Source organism: Sturnira hondurensis, unplaced genomic scaffold, assembly GCF_014824575.4.
Source record: "Sturnira hondurensis isolate 20B ecotype Veracruz unplaced genomic scaffold, ASM1482457v3 Scaffold0021143, whole genome shotgun sequence".
NCBI classification, from domain to species: domain Eukaryota; kingdom Metazoa; phylum Chordata; class Mammalia; order Chiroptera; family Phyllostomidae; genus Sturnira; species Sturnira hondurensis.
The window spans coordinates 9922559-9945384 of record NW_028093774.1 but is presented as its reverse complement, the minus strand read 5'-3'; the positions used below and the strand labels follow the sequence as shown (position 1 = coordinate 9945384).

Below are 22826 nucleotides of genomic sequence, written 5' to 3'. Positions count from 1 at the left end.
TATCCCCTCCAGTTACTGTCAGTTTGTTCTTAATTTCAATGTCTCTGGTTATATTTTGCTTCCTTGTTTGTTAATTAGGTTCCACTTATAGGTGAGATCATATGGTATTTGTCTTTCACCACCTGGTTTATTTCATTTAGCATAATGACCTCCGGATCCATCATTGCTGCTGCAAAGGGTAGGAGCTCCTTCTTTCTTTCTATGGCGTAGTATTCCATTGTGTAAATGTACCATAGTTTTTGGATCCATTCATTTACTGATGGGCACTTAGGTTGCTTCCAGCACTTGGCTATTGTAAATTGTGCTGCTATGAACATTGGGGTGCATTGGTTCTTTTGGATTGGTGTTTCAGGATTCTTAGGGTATAATCCCAGCAGTGGGATTGCTGGGTCAAAAGGTAGTTCCTTTTTTTTTTTTTTTGAGGAAATTCCATACTGTTTTCCACAGTGGCTGCACCAGTCCGCATTCCCACCAACAGTGCACTAGGCTTCCCTTTTCCCCACCTCTCCAGCACTTGTTGTTTGTTGCTTTCTCTATGATGGCCATTCTGACCGGTGTGAAGTGGCATCTCACTGTGGTTTTAATTTGCATCTCTCTGATGGCTAGTGATGCTGAGCATTTTTTCATATATCGATGGGCCCTTTGTATGTCCTTCTTAGAGAAGTGTCTGTTCAAGTCCTTTGCCCAGTTTTTAATTGGGTTGTTTGTCTTCCTGGTGTGGAGTTGCATGAGTTCTTTAAATATTTTGGAGATCAAACCCTTGTCTGAGATGTCATTGGCAAATATATTTTCCAATACAGTCGGTTCTCTTTTCATTTATGTTTTCTTTAGCCGTGCAGAGCTTTTTATTTTGATGAGATTCCATTTGTTTATTCTTTATGTCCCTTGCTCTAGGGAACATACTGGTGAACATATTACTGCGTGGAATACCCAAGACTGGCCTATGTTTTCCTCTAGGACTTTGATGATGTAATGACTTATATTTAAGTCTTTTATCCACTTTGAATTTACTTTTGTGTATGGTGTAAGTTGGTGATCAAGTTTCATTATTTGCATGTAGCTGTCCAGATCTCCCAACACCATTTGTTGAAGAGGCTATTTTTACTCCATTTCATGCTTCTGCCCCCTTTGCCTAATATTAATTGACCACAGAGACTTGGGTTTATTTCTGCACTTTTCTGTTCTGTTGGTATGTGTCTGTTCTTATTCTAGTACCAGGCTGTTTTGATTACAGTGGCCTTGTAATACGGTTTAAGATTAGGTATTCTGATCCCTTCTACTTTGCTCTTCTCTCTCAAAATTACTGCGGCTATTTAGGGTCATTTATGGTTCCATATAAATTTTTGAAATGTTTGCTCTGTATCTGTGAACTATGCCATTGGTACTTCAATAGGGACTGCGTTGAATCTATTGCTTTGGGTATATGGACATTTTGATGATGCTAATTCTCCCAGTCCATGAACGTGGCACATGCTTCCATCTGTTTGTGTCTTCCTTAATTTCTTTCTTCAGTGTTGTGCAGTTTTCTGAGTACAGGTCTTTTATCTCTTTGGTTAGGTTTATTCCTAGGTATTTTATTTTTCTTGTTGCTATAGTAAATGGAATTTTCCCCAGTTTCTCCTTCTGATAGTTCATTGTTGGTGTACAAAAATGCCTTCAATTTCTGAATATTGACTTTGTATCCTGCTGTTTTACCAGTTAATCATGTAATCTGACATTTGACTATTTCCTACTTCAAAGAAATTGTTCGCATTTTCATTATAAAAATAACATGCTTGCCCTGGCTGGTGTGGCTCAGTGCATTGAGTGCGGGCCTGCGAACCCAAGGGTTGCAGGTTTGATTCCCAGTCAGGGCACATGCCTGGGTTGCACGCCAGATCCCCAGTGGGGGGCGCATGAGAGGCAACCACACGTTGATGTTTCTCTCCCTCTCTTTCTCCTTCTCTTCCCTTCTGTCTAAAGAGGAATAAATAAAATCTTAAAATAAATACATAAAATAAAAACATGCTAACTGTAGAAAATTCAGAAAATAAAAAGTATAACAAAAAAGTTAAAAACCTATATAGCTTCTTTGTGCTATATATGTATTTTTTTCACTTAAATGTATGAACATTTTTATCATGCTTTCCAACAGGTATATAATAGCTTCTCATACAGTTAGAATTCTGCCTGTAAATGGGTAATAGCTATTTCCAATGTCATACTGTGGTTACATTAAAAAGTGGTTCTCAAGGATTAAACTTAAAAACGAATCCTGAAATCATCTGTCTTTTAACCATGATTATATTACTGGTTCAGTGATAAACACGGCAGCAGTAGAAAAAGGTTACATGTTTGCTTGATTTCAAAGCTGTTTTAATTTTCAAAACTTTAAGTCCAAAGCGATTTCAGTGTTTTGAACTGTGAGATGCCAGCTCTTCCCCCACCTTGTCGCTGAGAGCTTCTCCCCTCTCTTCCAGTCCCACAGCACGACAGTGTGGCCGTCATCTATTCCAACAGAAGCCAGACGTTTCCCATCCGCTGCCAAATGGAGAGACACTGGCTATTACCATCCAGAAAAGGAAAACCATTCAGTACACATTATAAAACCCCAGCACCATATTTAAAATTTTACAAAGTAACATTCAATGTTAGGTGTGTATACAGTTATAAAAAGAACCAGACTTTATAAGGGGAGGAGAATCGTTTCTCAGTGAGTCCAAACATATCTGCTGATATTTTCTCTGACTTCATTTACCATATCATCAGGCTGAGGTGGGGGAAAGAAGGACAATCAGAAAGGTGGAAAAAGAGATTTAAAAAATGAAAAGAAAAAAACTAAGAAAGAAAAGATTTACTCAATTTCACAAGAAATCTACTGTGATACAAAAGCTCAGAGTGATTATGAAAAGTTAATCATACTGAAAATGATGGCAATATGTAGGTTACAACCTCATATTGCCATTAATACGACTATTTTTAGTAAAGGCCAATTACTTTGTTACTATCATCGAACAATGAGTAATGAACATGTTGTACCAGTGACTGGGGTCTGAGTCAAGCTGATGGGTATGCACGTGTCTATTATGAGTTGTAATGGCTGAAACTACAATAAAATGTTTGTCACTCTGCCACCAAGCTTATTTTATTTATTTTTAAAATATATTTATTGATTATGCTATTACAGTTGTCCCATTTTCCCCCTTCACTCCCCTCCGCCCTGCACACCTCCTCCCACCCACATTCCCCCACTTTAGCTCATGTCCATGTGTCATAAGTTCTTTAGCTTCTACATTTCCTATATGATTCTTAACCTCCCCCTATTTTCTACCTACCATCTATGCAACTTATTCTCTGTACCTTTTCTCCCTCTCTCTTCCTCCCACTCCCCTGTTGCTAACCCTCCATGTGATCTCCATTTCTGTGGTTCTGTTCCTGTTCTAGTTGTTTGCTTAGTTTGTTTTTGTTTTGTTTTTGCTTTTGTTTTAGGTGTGGTTGTTAATAATTGTGAGTTTGCTGTCATTTTACTGTACATGTTTTTTATCTTCTTTTTCTGCAAAGCTTTCATTTAGAATGGAAGGACAGATAAAGTACTTCTCAGATAAGGTCAAGTTAAAGGAGTTCATCTGCCATGCTTTTTGAAAAACCCAATCAGTTCATCGTCACTACCAGTGGTATGTTTCTTGGTGACTCCCTTAGTCTGCCATTCATTCTCTTGTTTCTTGAGTTTAGCAGATTCTTGAATGCATACATACATTTTCTCAAATCTCTACTATGAATAATGCCACTTTAGTCAGAGCAGCAGACAGCACAAATTTACGTTTTCTTAATATAAAATGCTCTATTAATGGTATTTCCCGTTTCCTGGCTTCCACTGTAGAACTGATCCACACCCTGGCTTCCACTGTAGAACTGTTTCTGTATTTTGATCTACCTGTAACTTTGAAACTTTCAAATGCACAGTGAAGAGCAAACATGATCTGAAATTACTTAGATAAGACAGTGTGAAATTGTCACTTCACAGAAATGTCATAAAAGAAATATTTCAGGTCTCACCTCTTTCTTTCCCAGCTTTCATCCTAAACGTTTTCAAAGTTTACTCTGTGGCTCCAAGACACAGTGATCAGAATTTGCCCAAATGGGAACTATAGACCACTTATAGTAATTGATATGACCTTAGATGTTATGTAGACTAACATTTTTATTTTAATAGAAACAAATTTATGTTAATGGATATCAAAAACTACACTCATTGCCCTGGTCAGTGAGGCTCAGTTGGTTGGACCATCATCCCCAAAACCAAAAGGTCACAGGTTTGATTCCCAGTCATGGCACATGCCTAGGTTGCAGGTTCAGTCCCGCTGGGAGCACATTCGGGAGGCAACCAATTGATGTTTCTGCACATCAATGTTTCTCTAGCTATCTCTATCTCTGTCTCTATTTCTATCTTTCTCTATCTTCTGTCCTCTGACTGGAATCAATAGATAGATCCTCAGTGAGGATTAAAAAAATAAAAATAAAAATAAAAATAAAAAGTAGTTCAAAAATTACACTCATCAAATTACAATTATAAACTAGCCAGAAAACTCACGTTTACACAGTCCTAATTTGTTAGGCTAAGGATACGCACATTTGACAAGTCTAAGCGACACTCACTCAGACTAAACGCTACGCGCTGCCTTTGCATTCTGATTGCTCCTGCTAGGACAGCAAACAGCCTTACCTGAGAAATCCACAGCACAGACACCACACTGGTGGCATCCCTTTAACACAGACAAAGGTTTAATGGTCTCCGTATCCCATATGTGAATCGAGGGGTCCCTACCTACCTAAAATAGAAGAATCACAAAAAGTAATTTTACACAATTAATTTATTTTTATGTCTTTTAAAAGAAAATAAAATGGATTATATAGCCTTTTTTTGGTATCTGCTATTGACACTCACCAAATGAAAAATATAAAGCAGACTGTACATGTGACTGACTTTCTTACGTTTGTTGAAAAGCCAGTGAGGATAGGCTCAGTGTGCCTAGAAACTCCCCAGAACTACGTGACTCCTAAATTTTACCTTATACTCCAGCAGTAAAGATGACGCTTGCCAAGCACCGATGATTGGCAGTATTCCTAGGCTAGAGATAATGAGCACTAAGACATTAAGATAAATCTTACAAAGTAGTTGGGAACAAGATATTTTTAGTTAAATAAGAACATCTGGGGGAAATGGTTTGAGCCATCCTCCTTGAGTTGACATGAGAATAAAATAATTATACATTAAGAAATCAGTCAAGTGCTTACAAACAGCAACGATCTATAAATATCACCCCTTTCCATCCTTCTCTAAGACTGTCCATAGACCGAGGTATCACTTAAGATTTTCTCAGTGTTTTCTATGTCAGTACTGCTGCTTTGTACTTAGGTAAAACCTGAATAGGTGTCCGACCACAGCGGTCAAACAAAAACACACTCATCCTTTTGGTCACAGAACATTTGTTAGATAGGTTATATTATTTTGGATCACTTGAAACCGTATTTCCAGTCTTTGTTTTCCATGATTTTTACTCACAAATTTTAAGTAGTTACTTTAAAAACAACTCTAGGAAAGAGTTGTGGCAGATTTTATTTTTAATATGAAAATTAAATCCCACTCCGAAGAATTCTTCACTCCTTATTTCCTAGAATACAAAGCATATGCATAGAGTCTTTTACAAAGTGGACTCATCTAACTTTAAAGCCAAACAAAGGCCTAACCCCTCTGTCCCGTTACAGGTTCCAAAGGACCCACCTGGCCCGTCGCCACATAGTCCTTCACAGGATGGACAGCCAGGCAGAGGATATCATCGTCGTGACCCAGGTAGAAGCGCTGTGTGTTCTGCTGTCGGTTATAAATGACACCCACTGCGGCCACGTGGTACACGATTTCACCGATTTGAGTATAAAACAGATTACTTCGACAGTCATAACCTCTGTAACTAAATATAGAAAACATACAAAATATGAACTTTGGCCTTTACCTGATAAATATGGAGCACACAGAGGAGAAGCAGGGACCTCTGGGGTCATTCAATGTCTAGTTTTACAATATACTAAGCCATCAGAACAAAATATGAAATCTCAAATCACATAAACTTTTATGAACTGCTCTCACTACAAAGAGCTAAATCCAAGCTATACTACTGAATGAAAAAAATCAAGGTGCGTGTAAATATGGACAGCACACTACCATTCACACATAAGCACAGTGCTAAATCTGTACACTATGAAACAAAAACAGGTGCTTTTTGTAAGTGAAACGGCATAGGAAAAAAAGTATCTGTATGTGTCTATATATGCGTACAAATTTCTGGAAGGAACAGTGACTACTCTTGGTGCAGGGAAATGATGGCTGGAGGGCAGAGGTGGGGACGGAGTTTTAAAGGGTGGCCTTTCATACACATTGCTGAACTATGAGAATATAAGATATAGCCAAAAAATAAGTTTAAACAATAATTTAAAAATCTTATACTCATTCAGGAAAAAGCAGCCAAATCTTCTAAACACGATGACTACAATTCCATTTACAGCAACCTTTCTTTGTACTTCAAATAAAACCAATTCCTATAACATAACTGCATAGGAATACTGCCTATTAACAAAGTAGAAAAAATACTTTTGCTAAATAAATCCTTTCTGAAATTCTGGAAAGCACTGTCAGTCAGGTAGGAAGAGGATTACTGGGTGAAGAGAAAAAACTGTCAGATTGGAGAATTTGTTGTTCCAGGGTAACATGGGAGACCTGTATTGCTAAATGTCCTAAGACAATCCAGAAACTGTATTTTCCTGAAATTAAAATATGAAGGCAAAATGCATACACAATATCATTCCAAATTAGACACACTTGTATTTAGGGGAGATGATAATCCCTATATTTTATGTATTCATTCATTTAAAGATAAGAGATCCAATTCTACAAATACAAAACTTTCATAAGACAAACTAATTTTTAATTTGATTAACACCTATATGGTGCTCATTATGCACCAGACAATATTCTAAGTCACCACGACTATCCACTTATTTACTCCTCATCGGAACACTGTCAAGTACGTCCTGTCATTTCCACTTACCGGTGGGAAACAGAGGCACGGACAGGTCACGCGACTTGCTTGAAATCACACAGCTAACAAATGCAGGCAAAATGCAAACATAAAAATGAAAAACAGCTGTTTCATACCCATGAACAAAGTGTAACCGAATACTGTTCTCTGGAGCCCGCTCCCTTCTTTTAGAAGTATCAGTTTTTTGTTTCTCTTTGTATTGTTCTTTAAGCTGAGGTAGATCTTCTTTGTAAACCTTTAAATGAGGTAGAAATATTTTTAGAATACATATTAACAAAGGTTTTCACAGATTCCTAATGTAACTTTCAGACACTGTGTTTACTATTGATCACTAAAGTTTTAACAACTGTCTTAAATAGGAAAGTACTTCATGAAGTTTACCTCCTTGAACAGAACAAACTAATTCACATTTACATTTTTATGCATCACACTGACAAATATGTATTTTGTGTTCCATGACATTTTTGTACTTCTTAGGAGAATATTTTAAATGGAATAAATAGGAGTGTACTGTGATGAAAAGCCATGGACAAATAGAACACAGGCACACTTGATATATCAAGCACTTACTATCAAAGAACATTTTGCGAAAATGTACTTTAACTCAAAGGGGGAAACCAATCGCCATGTACTTCTTAGAAAATTACAAACCATAAAAGATAACAGATGAGTAAACGGCAGGGAGAAAGATGAAGAAGAAACTAGGTGTTTTTTTTTCAGGGAAAAATCACGTGATAATGAAAATCACCTGCCGGCGGTAAGTGAGCTGGGTCTCCTGTTCAATTTCAGAATCCAGTTCTGGGACATCAGACAGATCTGAATCGGATTCATCACTATTAGAGTCAACCAGGCTTTCTGTAATTTTAAAGTATGAAGCGTTATTTGTTTAAAGATCCTTTTCAAAGCAGTACCGTAAAAGTAATTATGAAGAGCTGACTGTGCCAACTGACATGGAGACAAGCCATAAAACAATCAAAAGGAAGCACCCAGTCAAGTGACACAGGCGTCACTAAGCTGCACTGCCAATCACCTGCCTCCCCTCTCACTGCACACCCAGCAGCTCCCGGATATCCCTCCACTGGCTCCCCAGCGAGCGCTACACCAAATTAAATGTCTGCACAAATGTGGGGGAATATAACCTGTAATTAACATGAAAAATAGCTAGAAGATACTACGATTAATAGATGAACTGACATAACTTTGTCAAAGAAAACCCCATATACGAAATCTAGATACCCATCTCCCCTCAAGTACAGTAAATGTTGGCTCTGCTAATGTAACTGTTTCTTCATTCATCATTTGATAAATTAAAATGCAACCAAAAGTACTTTGAATTCCATGCTGTGACATCTGACTTTAAACATATGGACACGACACTTTAAAATTTCCACTAATATACTATACACTTAACTTAGAGGCTAGATCACATTTCGACAGTGAAATTTTATTTGGGGGTTACTGAAGCGTTATCTGACAGACAAACTATTTAGGGAGAGCGTCCTATGACTCACCTTGGGGTGCTATGTGAAGAGCGTCTTTCAGTTTTCTTTCAGGAATGAATTTCCACTGAAAGACAGAGTGATCTGCTCCACCGATAGAAATAACCCACTGATAGTCATGTGACCATCTGACATTAGTTACGTGAGCTGAATGGCCAATATATTTTTTAAATTTGGCCCCTATAACAAAAAATATTCCTTTCAGTTCATAAACAAATGCCAGCACACAAAGATACCACCTCAACAAACAATTCCGATCTGTCAACCAATGCATCTTCCTTCCACTACCTCAATTATGATGAAGGGAAAAATGTTAATTCAAATATTCGTTGGGTAAACAAATGAATGAGTCTACATTGAGGGATGTAAATTTTTGCTCTGCTGACTCACAATATAATTTAATGGGAACCACAAGGCTGTGAGGGAGGCCACGATCTCACTGCTTTGAAAAAAGCCTGCAGCCACAAGGGGATCAACTGATTTCATATTAAGACATCTGAATGCCCTGGATGGAGACTTTTGGTCTCAGGTGACACTCAACCCGTCTACTCCACCCCCACTGGTCTCAGCACCAGAGCCACAGGATCCTTTTAAAATTTGAGTCATCAACAAAATACTGGCAAACTTAATACAACACCATGTAAAAAGGACTACGCAACATGACCAAATGGGATGTACACCAGAAAAGCGATGACTGATTCAAACAAAAATCAATGCAATATGCCATATTAATCCAAATAAAATATACCTAGTGGTTGTCTCAACAACTGTCTTTTACAGTTGTTTTAAAATCTCTACAGTTTGTATAATGCCTTCAACGTGACTTTACCTGATGTGTCTTGATTCGATTCAGATGATGTGTTTTTGTCATCCGTGATGTGCTCTTCTGAACACACCATTTTAAGGGGCACCATTCTATCACTAACCATGTTAGGCTGCATCACCTGGTTAAGGTGGTACGCACCAGATTTTGTCAATTGCAAAGGAATTGTTTTACTTTGTGTTTTGTTTTTTAAATCAGCATGATAGTGAGCATTTCTGTGGTTCCAAGTTCAGAATACATTCTCCACATTCTGCTTAGATAAACATGTTATTTGGCAACATATACACATTCCTGTTAAAGTATGCTGGATATATGATATTTGGCCTCCTTTTGAAAACATTTTTAAAGTTTTATATTAAGTTACAGAAGGTCTGCATGTCAGGATGACAAAGCCCCCTCTGTTAAAATCTGGAGAAAAACTCTCCTTGGCCATGAATTTAGGGATAGCCATCTTAATCTGAGCATAAAGATTTGACCAAAACTCAAATTACGATTTACTGAGGCTTAATAATAATGCTATTATTTTGGACATCAAAAATTTTTGAAGCTTAATAGAAGTCTGTAGCTTTCTAGATGGGTAACTTGCCACAGGTCACCAAGCAAAGTCCAACAGGGAAAGGCTTAGTCCCATCCCTCATGTGTAAGAACGAGTTACTGGCCTGCCAAGAGAGCTCTGGCTGCTGCTTCCTTTGATGGGGCCTTTAAGTACGCTTAAGCATTCAGACAGCCTTTAAGAGGTAAAGTCAAAAAGTCCAGGAAGTTAAATTCTAAGTTTTTAAGATGTACTAATTTCGCTATATTTAGGGCCGAGGAAGAAGCATGATCTGAGCATCGACCCCAGGTGACTGCACTGGGTGAGAGCCCCAGGAGAGGGGTACACTGTCCTGTGAGTCCCGTCCAAACGGTTTTCTCTGGGACTTTGCAAAGACTGGTCCCTCTGGAAGAACTGAAGCAGCTCCCCAAGGAAGTTGTGGAACAAGACTAAGAGAAGCCAGTTACTCCTAATCAAAGAGATTATATTACTAACTATTTAATAACTAGCACTGCTCATCTAACTATGATAAGTGGATACTTTAAAAGTGAACTGAGATACCATATCTTTCATAAGACTGACCTGCCTCACCAGGACCCACCGTATCTTCCTACATGCTTCCAGAATTCCCTGTAATTACCCGCCTTGTGATCACACTTATCATCCTGACGTGTAACGGCCCATTTACTTGTTAATTCCTCTAATAAACTGGAAGGCCCTTGAGAACAGGGCTTGTTAATCTTGTTTGCTATACATGCCTATGCCTGGCACACTGCAAATATTGATTAGGTATTGGGAGAGAGAAAGTCAGGAAAGAAAAGAAGAGACACCACATTCCCCCTTTACTCTGCGTACACACTTGCCCTGAAGTGCTAGACTGCAGAGGACTGAAGAAGGGCAATGCAGGAACTGAGAGCATGAACATGGCTGCAACCCTTGTCACTAACGAAGGGAGATGAAAGTCCGACATGAGGAGCACTGGCGTTGAAATCAGAAGACCAGAGCCTGAGCGCCCCACGGCCGGCAGAGGAGGCGGGGCACCCCTTCCCTCTCTGGGGCTCCACCTCCACTTCACCACAGACGCACTGTAAGCTCTCCAAGTCCCTTCACTACGAAAACTCTGACCCATGACAGAAAATGATAAAATATTTAAGGCCTAAACAGCATGTTATCAACTGAGACAAATGTCTCAGAGAAAACATTTACCAATGCAAGCTGAAAGGGTCAGAAGCCTTCCTAATTTGAATATGAGAATAATAATTCTTGTAGGATAAAGTAGTATACTAAAATATTAATGTTTTGATTATCTCATTTATTTTCTTATTGGTTTTAGGGTATATTTTAACACAAAGTTAGTATGAGATAAAGCTCTTCAATAAACTGTAGCAATATAAAAAACCATTTTCCCCATTTACTATGTTTTAATGTCCTTAAAACTTCTAGACATAATTCTTCCTCCCCAGGTATCTTTCTGACCCTACTAAAAGTAAGAATTTCAATAATACAACTTAAAAAAATAATAATTTTATTTACTTATTTATTTAGATTTTATTTATTTTTAGATGGGAAGGGAAAGAGAGAGGGAGAGAAATATCAATGTATGGTTGCTTCTTGTGTGTCCCCTGCTGGGAACTGGCCTGCAACCCAGGCATGTGACCTGACTGGGAATCGAACCACAATCCTTTGGTTCGCAGGCCCGTGCTCTATCCACTGAGCTACACCAGCCAGGGGCTCAGTAATACAACTTAATGTATTAAATAATATACATCTTCATAACTAATCCAGAAGACAGTTTTCTAGTAATACTGTTAAATTTATGCAAATATGTAAAGTCAGGAAACACAGAATCTTAAAATACTTCTATTAATCCTTTCAATATGCAGTAGTTACAGCCTAGCTCCTGCTCTAATTATCTACACATAGTCTCAAGGTGACTCATGAGTGCCTAGAAATAAAAGCCCTTACCATAAAATAAATTTCTAACACAAAGGAATAAAAGAGGAACAGTTTATACTCACACCATTGAAGCAGTGACTGAACAAGACTGATTTCCCTAGACTCTGCTAAAATATTCCCACAGCAACTCAGAAGACTATGACACATTTAATGAATGATATAAGCCCTGGCTGGCGTGGCTCAGTAAGTTGAGTGCCAGCCTTCGAACCAAAGGGTTGTCGGTTCGATTCTTCATCAGGGCATGTGCCTGGGTTGTGGGCCAGGTCCCCAGTTGGGGGCACATGAGAGGCAACCACACACTGTATTTCTCTCCCTCTCTTTCCCCTCTCCCTCTGTCTAAACAAAAATAAATAAAATATTTGAAAAAAGAAATAAAATAACCACACAATAAAAAGTTTTCCCTGTTGCAAAAGACAAAAGTTGTGTATAAAACCCAGTCACTTCACTAAGAAGACTCAGAAAATGTAAGTACTTTTGGTTTTGCATAGAGGTCAGTATATGAAGCAGTGTCCAATATTAAAATCATCATGATTAGCCCTGGCTGGCGTGGCTCAGTGGATTGAGCGCCAGACTTCGAACCAGTGTCTTGTGTTCAATTCCCAGTCAGGGCACATGCCTGGGTCTGCAGGCCAATGTTTCTCTCCCTTTCTTTCTCCCTCCCTTCCCCATTCTGTAAAAAAATCATCATGATTAATCTAACTAAACCTCACACTGTCTAATGGGGAAGCAGCAACTTGAGTCACACTACAATTTGTCGTTCCTGGTGACCCTCACGTGCTGTCTACGTATGTGGTGGGATCCAGAAAGAGGATGCTTTCATCACTAGAGGCAGAGTGAGCCCTGTTTAGCTCACTTAGCATTGCTCACGGATGCACTTTCACACACACCTAGGAAGCTACCACCACCTCGCAGGCAGAGATCAGCAACACGGCAGGACCTGGAACTCACCCACAGGCACAACAGAAATAAGCAGCTCCTGGGAAGACCGGGTCCTTAAGCCTGACATCAACGGACTGATCATCTGAGTAAAACTACTTCAGCTGTTCCCATAACCACCTTTTTCTAAACTGCATTTTAACATTTGCCCAGAGCTGTTATCAACAACCAGATGAAAATTATTATTGAACGTGCTACAGCTGTTGATGCTCTGTGAACACGCGCACCGCCATGCTACAGGAGAGGACTCTTGAAAAATTAAATCTCTGCAGAAATGTTGATTTCCCTGAGTAGCAAGTACGCTTTTAAAAAAATTGGCTGGAATTAAAATTCTTTTGTGCCCTGTTTTATTTTATTTTTGGTTTCCAGGAAGCTCAAATTTGATTGTGATGTTTGATTTCTGTTGTTTCCTTTTTCTAGTTTTAATACCACGGTATTCCTCTGGTACTAATTCTCTATCCATGCAATTATTTTAGAACTTATGGACCTGTTATAAGCTGACTTCAATACTTTGTGGAACAAAGCATGGAATAAATGACTAATACAGCATTTTGTTTATTCCCCAGAACTATGAACAGAATGATTGTCATCATGTTATAATAGATCCAAGAAAAAAAGAGGTTGATACATAAAATGTATAGAAAACTAACCCCTTAAGTCTAAAGAGCAAAATAAATGAACAAACAGAACAGAAACAGACTCACAGATATTGAGATCAGACTGACAGTCGCCAGAGGGGCAGGGGGTTCAGGGCTGGCTGAAAGTGGTGAAGGGATGAAGAAGTGCAGATTGGTAGACACAGAATGTGCAGGGGATGTGAAGGACAGCACAGGAAATACAGTCCGTAACACTGTCATAACTATGACAGTGCCAGGTGGATACTTGAAATATGAGGGGGAACACTTTGTAAAGTATATGATTGTCTAACTACTATGCTGTACACCTGAAACTAATATAAAATAATATTACGTGTAAACTGTAATTGAAATTTTTTAAAATGACTCAATAAATAATGCCTTCAAAAGTTAAAAAAAGGAAAATAATCCCTTATATTTTCTTAACCCCATGGTTATAGAAAAGAAATAAATGTTAAACATACATTCAGGATTTAAGCAAAAACACAATTCTCACATGTGACAATAACAAACAAACAACTAGACTCCAAACTATGACCTGAACTTGTACAGTTCACTACTTCATCAGAATTGCTGAGAAAAGACACTGGAGAAATATCACCTAAAAGATGTATGTTCAACAAATTGAATACTTGAAGATAATAAACCACAAGAAAAGTATTATTATCACTGTACAGTCTGACTATATGAAGTGGGGAAAAATGATTCTTTAAAAAGAAAGAGATAAAGTATTAGTCTATAATAATTTATAAATTCAGAAACAATTTTTTAATAAAAAGTTCATGTCAAAAATATAAATGTAACGTGATAATAATTTTTTAATTGGCAAAATGAAAGTAGCTAATTTTGTTCATTTTCATGAAACTATTCACTAAATAATACACATTTTCAAAAATATAAAACCTTTATCTCAAGACAAATTTTTGTAAGAACTTAGCTCCTTTATAAATAGTACTTTGAAAGAAAAAGTACCTTTTCTTAAACAAGGGTATCGAAATAATTTTACAATTCCATAGTCATCAGCTGTAACTAAAACTTGGCCAATATAGTTTCCATCTACTGAATTTATATCATTGATATCTGAATACTTGGGCCGAATTCCATTTACTTCAAGGCCTGACACACATGTCCATGAAGCCCAGTGAACACCTTTTATTTCTTCTTTATTTGTCACTTCTCTTCCTCCTAAAAATAAATTAGTCTTAATTTAGTAAGTTACTTCATCTGATTTCTACTGAAGCATAAATTGTACTGCTAACACAGTAAACGCTCACACTTAAATAGCTTCCCACTCCAGTGAAAACAGAATACATGAATAGGTAGGTAAACATGGTAAGGAGGGAAGAAAATTAAATGTTAGAAATTTTTTAAAAACCAAAGTTATACTGATTCAGAGACACGCAAAGATCTCATTATGATGTAGCTTAGCAGGTTCACCATGTGGAGAATAAAACTGAACCCTATTAAAACCATGCTAGATTAGTCACAAAAGGGTAAGCTAGAAGAAAAAGTAAAAGCTGTAAGAAAGTGGTAAATTAAATATTAAAAAAGAAACCTAAGTAGATACATAGTTGAGAAAAAGAGAACTTTTGAAAAGGACTGAGAAGGAAACACAAGTGACAAGTTATACATTTACATTAGGTAACAGGACTTTAGGGTTGATTCAATCTTCGTTACATACAGACTGTTAATAAAATACTTTTAAAGAAATGTATTAATTTATGTATCTACTTTTATCAAATACATTATTAGAAAACAGTGACTAAATTCACTAAGCATCATACTAAATAAAGTACTAAAATATTGTGCTCTGGTTTTATTCTTTTAAAATCTTTGATAAAAACTGTCTCAAATTTAATTTGTTAGCTGTACTACTAATATTTGCAAAGTTTATTTGAGGTAATGACAAAACCCAAACAACTTATGGTTAGATATTTGTAGCAATTATATTTAATTAGTTCCATCCATAAAAATGGTATTTTTGACTTCCTAACACATACAAGGACCTTACCATATACAACTCACATGATGTGGAATTCAACAAAAAGAAGGGTTTAGATCCTCTAAGCAAAGAAGTTTCAATTAAGAACTAAAGACTTCAATATAACAGGATAGCCTTATAGAAAAGATCACAATACCCAAAATATTAGCATAGATCTTCACTGATTTCCTATTATCAAATATAACTTACTCAGCTTCTACTGAAATCCTAAAATATTTTATAGGCACTAAAATCTATAAATTATAAGTAATATGTTAGAAACCTTTACCTGGCATCCTATAAAAGAGTCTTCGGCCAGCTCCATCATTTGTCTGAAGATACCGGCTGTCTGAGGACCAGTCCAGGTGAGTGATGAAACTAAGTGATCCCACACACTCCCCAACTTTTTTATAGCGCTGAGCAACTCCGTAAATGTCCACTGAGCCGTCATTGCACCCAACAGCAAGGTGAGTTCCATCCGGTGAGTATTTCAACTCATGAATCGCTTCCTTCCTATCTTTAACATGTACGACTTCTGTCATATCTCTGTCAAGAAAAAGAAACAGACCATATGAAAAAAGCCACTGCGGAGTTAAATTTCCCAATGTGTCTAAAATGTGAGGCTGTATCAAATATTTATAAACCATAAAACAAATATAAATGAGACAAGTAGTATTAATTAAGAAATAATTATTTTTGCTGAACAGAAATATGTGAATATAGCATGAGCTAGAAATAGGGGAAAATGCTAAATTTCAGCTCCTACATCACTTCAAGTAGTTTAGAGATTCAGACTAAAATTGATGGAGCCATACAACATAGGAAATGAGTCACAAACATTGAGTTTATGAAAAAGGCTTCATTACTAACACCATAATTTTCAAACAAGTATATATAATGAGCCAAATATGCAAAATCACATTGACAGGGAAGAAAAGGAAAAACTGATTTGTACTATTTCAGTAACACATTTGAATATATATCTTTATATAATTATAACTAGTTATTTATATTTCAACCTTTGACCTTTTTTAACAGAATGCAAATTCTTCCCAAGGAGGCACAAGTTGACAAGTAAATTTAAATATTTGTTCAATGATGCCTTGTAACTGAATTTCCAAAATAATACAAATATTGTAAATAGCCACAAAAATGGGTACAGTCAGTTTAACACCAGTGAGTTTCCAAAGTTGTGGAGCTGGCGGACAGGGGAGAAGACAGAGGTAGCCAGTGAAAAGGGTAAAGAATAATTCCTACTTTCAATTAATGCCAGGTCTTTTTTTCCCTAGATAAATTTCACATTATCAATGTGAAATGCTCCAAGTAGATGATTTCAAAACAGAAGACTGAATGGACATTTTTACAATTTTTAAAGTTTCTAAATGGACAATTGAAAGCAATCAACCTCAAATTTCTTCCAGTAACACCAAGTACTTACTTCGTTTTACACACATAAAACATAAACTCATCTTCTATGAGAAATGGATACGTAGCAATTACACTTTACGACTGGTAAGGTGCGGTGAGTGCTCGAAAGATGTACGTGAAGCTCCATAGGAAATACTGAATAAAGGGTCAAAGACCAGATCAAAGCAGGTGGGGACGAGGAAGAGTGATGTATATGTTAAGTATTAGAGCGGAGGGGTTGCCTGGGTGTACGAGAGGAGGGAAGGTTTTCCAAGAAGACACAACAAGAGCAAAGCATGCGAGCATTTGGCACAGAGCAGACAATATAACGTGGACACAAGAATAAATGGGAACGCTGGCGGTTGCTGGGGTTAGAGAGAGATCTAACAAACTGCCAAGGAATCAGGCTGCACCGTGGTGTTCGTCATGTAAAGACAGAGATAAAAACCAGCCCTTTACTAGAGGAAAGACGAGCTTACTTGGGACTAAACACAAAGTAGGGAAAAAAGACATGCGGAAAGCCCAGGTCTGAGCTTGGAGGCATTCCAGTACTTACTGGGTAGGCAGAAGATAATTATAATTAGCCTACAAAGAAAATGGAGCCAGAACAGTAGGCTAAAAAAAACAAAAAAAACAAAGAGAATTCATACCCAAAGGCAGAGAAGAGAATGTTTTGAGAAGGAGCAAGTGACTAAGAGGGTCAGATACTGCTGAGAATTTTAGAAGAGAACTGAAAAATGTCTCCCGTCTTCAGTAACAGGGTACTTATTAGAGTTTTTCAATGAAAGACGAAGGCAAAAGCTGTATTGAAATGGGGATAGAAAGCTGATAATTCGAAGAAGAGAGAGTAAATTAGGCAGTTTTTTGAGAATTGTACTGTGAAAGGGGGAAAATGTGATATAACTGGAGATGGACTTAAATTTTAGGGAGGAATTTTAAGAGTACACTTATTTGAACATTTTGGGGGGGGGAAGAGAGACAAAAAAATTGATGTCAAAAAATAGACATATACAGAGTTACTTTTGTAAAATCAGGAAACGACCTTTGAAATTTATTATTCCCGAGCCCTGGCTGGTGTAGCTCAGTGGATTGAGCACGGGCCTGCGAATCAGATGATTGAGGTTCGATTCCCAGTCAGGGCACATGCCTGGGTTGCAGGCCAGTTCCCAGCAGGGGCCAGTTCCCAGCAGGGGCCAGTTCCCAACAGGGGATGCATGAGAAGCAACCATACACTGATGTTTCTCTTCCTCTCTCCTTCCTTTCCCCTCTAAAGATAAATAAAATTTAAAAAAAAGAAATTTATTATTCCCAAGAAAATGGGGTAAAATATAAATAGGTTGAAATTTTGTTTTAGATGTGTATGATTAGTTAGGGAGAACTATCCCAATCCTTTTAAATTAGATACAACATGGTAGTGAAATTGTCAGGAAGAGACAAATGGCTAGCTGCTGGCAGAATCTAAAATGGCAACATTAACGCTTTTACGACTAGTCTAGCCAAGCCCTGCAGGAAACCTCACTCCATCCCCAGCGCACTTGATCAACCGCTGTTCCTCAGGCTCTTCCACGGAAGTCTCCCTAACTATGCACAGAATGAATGAATGGCTCTGAGGAGCTTGAGGCTGATAATGCAGCTCACCACAAGTCAGTTTCATGTGCCTGTCTACTAATTGGAAAAATATTTGCAGTCTTTCACTTGACTCCAGGATATTAGTGTTCCTTTTAATATAAAATTGTTAACATTTTTTACCACAAGGAAAAGAGATGTTCTAGGAAGTTATGTGACTGCCCCCTGAGACATTACCTTGTACCCAAATTTAACCACCAGTGTGTTAAATTCTCATCTATTTTGTGTCCCTCCAATCGCTACATACCCTCTCCTGTGAGGTTATGCTTATTTAACTGCTATACTTAAGAACCTGCTTTATGTTAAGCAAACTAAGGAGAAATAGTGACCAGGTAAATTTAGAAGGATTGAGACTGTTTTGTGAGTTAGAATTTTAGGGTTGAACTACAAATACATTTAATAGTCATTATAACTATTTCAATAATCCTGTCAGCAATTTTGGAGTAAGTTGTTAAAATATGGGCTTATTAGATATAACAGCTTAGCCAAGTTCTTGCAAACAATAATTAAAAGGGTAAGTCTTGAAAAAAATAATGACTTTTAAATGCAACAAGCTATATGATAGGAACTCCTAAGTATTTCATATGCATATTAAATTCTTGGTTGCAAAACAACACAAATGTACTCAATGCCACTAAATTTTACACCTTTTAAAATTGTTGAAATGGTAAATTTTATATTTTATCACAATAAAATTAAGGGAAAAACCTCAGCATACCTCACTCTGAAAACTTGGTCCAAAAAGAGGAGTCAGCCTCTATAGAAACTAAGAAGTACAAGAGAACATGTTGTATCTGAAAAGGCAAAAGATATGAATGAAAGAAAGAAAGAGCTTGAGGCAGAAACAAACAGGCTGGAGAGATGGGCATGACAGGCTGTGTTAACTAAGAATTAGGAACTTTATCCTAAGGACAGTACACAGTTTTTGTCCTACTTTAGAAACAGAAAGGATGAAAATGAGTGTGTTTTAAAAGATATCGCTGTAGCTGTGGAGTGAAGAAGGTTTTGAGGAACGTAAAACAGGAGGTGAGGAGACCAGCTGAGATGCTACCCCACCAATCCAGTTAGGAGATGGCAGAAGCCAACACCAGAATACAACTGTGAGCACAGAAGGAAGTAGATTAATTTCAGAGCAATTTAGGAAGTAGACACTTCAGAACTCTGTGATTAACTAGACAAAGGAGGCAACAGAAAGAAATGAATTAATGGTTTCTGGACTGGGCAATTGGGTGGATGCTCCTACCACTCACTAAGCTGGAGAAGAAAGATTTCATAAGTACTTAACCTTGGAACACACGTGGATGTAGACCAAATTTTTAACGTTTTAAAATTTATTTGAAAAAGAGAAGGAGAGAGGAAGGGAAGGGGGGGAGAGAGAGAAACATCCACTAGGTGATGCACTCATCCACGCTTCATTGGTGGACTCCTGCACGTGCCCCGACCGGGGATGGAACACGAAACCTTGGTGCAGCAAGATGATGCTCCAACCAACTGAGCTACCTGGCCAGGGCTATAGCAAATGTTTTAATGGCTGTATAAAATTCAACTGAATGTACCATATTATAATTCAACACTAGATGTTAGTTGCTTTAACAAATTTTTCAAACTTTTGCAATGACCCAAACAAAGGAAGAAAAGTAGGAATTCTTTTCAAAACATAAAGCTGCAAACAACAAAGTCAATGACCCATTTTTACAGCCTCAATGTCCCTCTGCCCTATCCCCTTCAATGGCAGAGGATCATTACTGAAAATCAATACTACCAAGAAAAGTGAGGACCCAACAAATTTACAGTTCAAGTTTTAGCTATAATCTACTAAGCTCTAATCTATTAAAGCATTCTTATCTCTAAACTAGGATTTCTAAGTTAGCATAATTTTCTGTCAAACTCATTTTTATAAATATATTTTCATATTTAACAAAACTAATATACAGATTTATAAACAAGAAAATGGGCAGGACCAATGATTATCGAGTCTATCTCACTTAGAAAAATCACTGTTTCTGCTTCTACCCTAATACCATACCTTACTCTAAGCACAGTGAATGAGCCATCCTTCATTCCAAGGGCCAGATGGATTCCATCCACATTTACCGCCGCACAGCGAATGGGTTCTTCCATATTACACCTTGCTATTAATGCGTGATCGACTAGGCTCCATAACCTGTAACATTTAATTCAAATAAAAGAACAGTTAACTAGTGTATGCTTAAAAAATGATAGACCCCTTGAAAAGATTTTGGTTAAAATAATAATCTCATTCTAAGATAAATCTAGATTTTTAAATGTATGTTTTGTGGCAAGGAATTTTTTAAATTTTTATTTGATTTTGCAGAGAAAGAAGAGGGGGAGAGAGAGGGAGAGGGAAGCATCACTGTTGCTCCACTTATTTACATGCTCACTGGTTGTTTCTGGTATGCGCCTAACCAGGGATCAAACCTGCAATCTTGGCATATCCACACGAGGCCCTAACCAACTGAGCTACCCAGCCAAGCCAAGGAATTCTTATCCATGAAAACAGAAATACTGTTCATACTTAATATGACAACAGTTGATAGAACAATGAAATGACCGAATTTTTAATTCTTCCCTATCATTCATTTCAGGTAGATGATTCCACCCTGATCGAAGGGGAGATGCAGATGTACTACAACGGTGTATGGTATATACTACTTATACGGCCCTCCAAACAAAGACTGCAAATTCAGAGCCTGTTTCAGAGTCTAATGTTAAACATCCATGACAAAAAGGTAGACACACCCATTGTTTAAAAATTAATATTATACTTACAAATAACCTAAAACTAATGGAATTAGTTAGTATTTTGAAGTAAGCTATAATAGAACTGTTTTACATCAAATCTCCTGGGATAGAGCTGAAAGAGTACTTAGGGAGAACTTTGCTGGCATTGTAAAATCAAGGTGGCAACTTAATGAACTAGCAAATATCAGTAAAACTACCTAGATTNAGCCTGTTTCAGAGTCTAATGTTAAACATCCATGACAAAAAGGTAGACACACCCATTGTTTAAAAATTAATATTATACTTACAAATAACCTAAAACTAATGGAATTAGTTAGTATTTTGAAGTAAGCTATAATAGAACTGTTTTACATCAAATCTCCTGGGATAGAGCTGAAAGAGTACTTAGGGAGAACTTTGCGGGCATTGTAAAATCAAGGTGGCAACTTAATGAACTAGCAAAGATCAGTAAAACTACCTAGATTCTTAACTGCTTTTATGGTGCTATCTTTTTACTTTTGGCTTCGTTTTCCCTTTTTTTTTAAGTCTCTAAGTTTTACGACGCCCAGGAAGCATCAGAGAAACAGAAACACCGAGTCTGCACACTCTGTAAAGCAAGGCCTGAGGCGCACTGCCCACTCGCCAGCAGCTCCGCCCGCCTGGCTGGGACTGCCTGGGCTTGGCCGCACCTGTGGCCTGAGACGGGCTTTGAGGTGTTGGTGTCCTGTGGCCCAGAGGCACTGGGCACTGGGCACAGACACAAGAAGCCCCCACAACGGGCACAGCCATGTGGCCGCCCTGACTCCAGGAGGAGTTTTGGCAGCAGCCTGGCCGCAGAACCCACAGCACCACTTGGAGAAAATGGCCTTTGGGTAGAGGGAAAGTCGCACTTCATGACACTGATGGGGGAGGGTGGGCTGTACCACGTGGGTGGCCGGGGCCTGCAGGCCCCACTGCTCACTTCAGCAGACACAGCAAAGCGGGGAGGGGAGCACAGGGCAGGTGGCCACACAGCAATATCTTTCAAAAATAAAACTTGTGTATGTTGCTGTCATATAGGAAAAATGATTTTGTTCATTGTTTTTATATCCAAGAAAATCTGCTAAGTTCTTTTTAATTCTTTTTTAAAGATTTTATTTATTTATTTTTAGAGAGGAGAAAGGAGAAAGAGAGGCAGAGAAACATCAGTGTGTGTTTGCCTCTCATGTGTCCCTTACTGGGGACCTGGTCTGCAACCCAGGAGTGTGCCTGACTGGGAATGGAACCAGTGATCCCTTGGTTCACAGGCCAGCACTCAATCCACTGAGCCACACTAGCCAAGGCAAGATGTTTTAATTCTAATAATTTCTCTGTGTCTTCCTTTCAATGTTTTACATATACAGTCATAAAACCTGCAAATGACAGCTGTTTCTTCTCTTCCAATCCAAGTATCTATATATCTCTTTACATGTAAATATACACACATCACATATAAATGGCATTTGGCCTTACTGTGCTGACAAAACTTGTAGTCTACAGCTGAACATAATAGTGAAGAACAAAATGGTGAAAGTGGAAATCACAGTCTTCTTCCTGATTTCTAAGGAAAAATTTTCATGTTTTAATGTTCACTGAAG

The 22826-nt window shown here is 37.8% G+C and overlaps 1 protein-coding gene across 7 annotated transcripts in view; it reads right to left on the bottom strand.

Annotated features, from left to right (window-relative positions):
* Nucleotides 1-22826, bottom strand: part of EML5 (EMAP like 5) — a 125868-nt gene that overhangs the window by 70441 nt on the left and 32601 nt on the right. For all 7 annotated transcript variants that reach the window (XR_005064362.1, XM_037031603.1, XM_037031604.1 and 4 more), the window contains exons 8-16: nt 20495-20632; nt 15725-15981; nt 14427-14639; nt 8585-8752; nt 7822-7928; nt 7190-7308; nt 5762-5948; nt 4703-4808; nt 2427-2520 (exon numbers count right to left, since the gene is read on the bottom strand). Coding sequence is in view for 6 of the 7 variants with exons in the window: in XM_037031603.1 (XP_036887498.1) it covers nt 2427-2520; nt 4703-4808; nt 5762-5948; nt 7190-7308; nt 7822-7928; nt 8585-8752; nt 14427-14639; nt 15725-15981; nt 20495-20632 (1389 nt within the window). In the remaining variant the exon portion in view is untranslated. The remainder of the gene's footprint in view (nt 1-2426; nt 2521-4702; nt 4809-5761; nt 5949-7189; nt 7309-7821; nt 7929-8584; nt 8753-14426; nt 14640-15724; nt 15982-20494; nt 20633-22826) is intronic.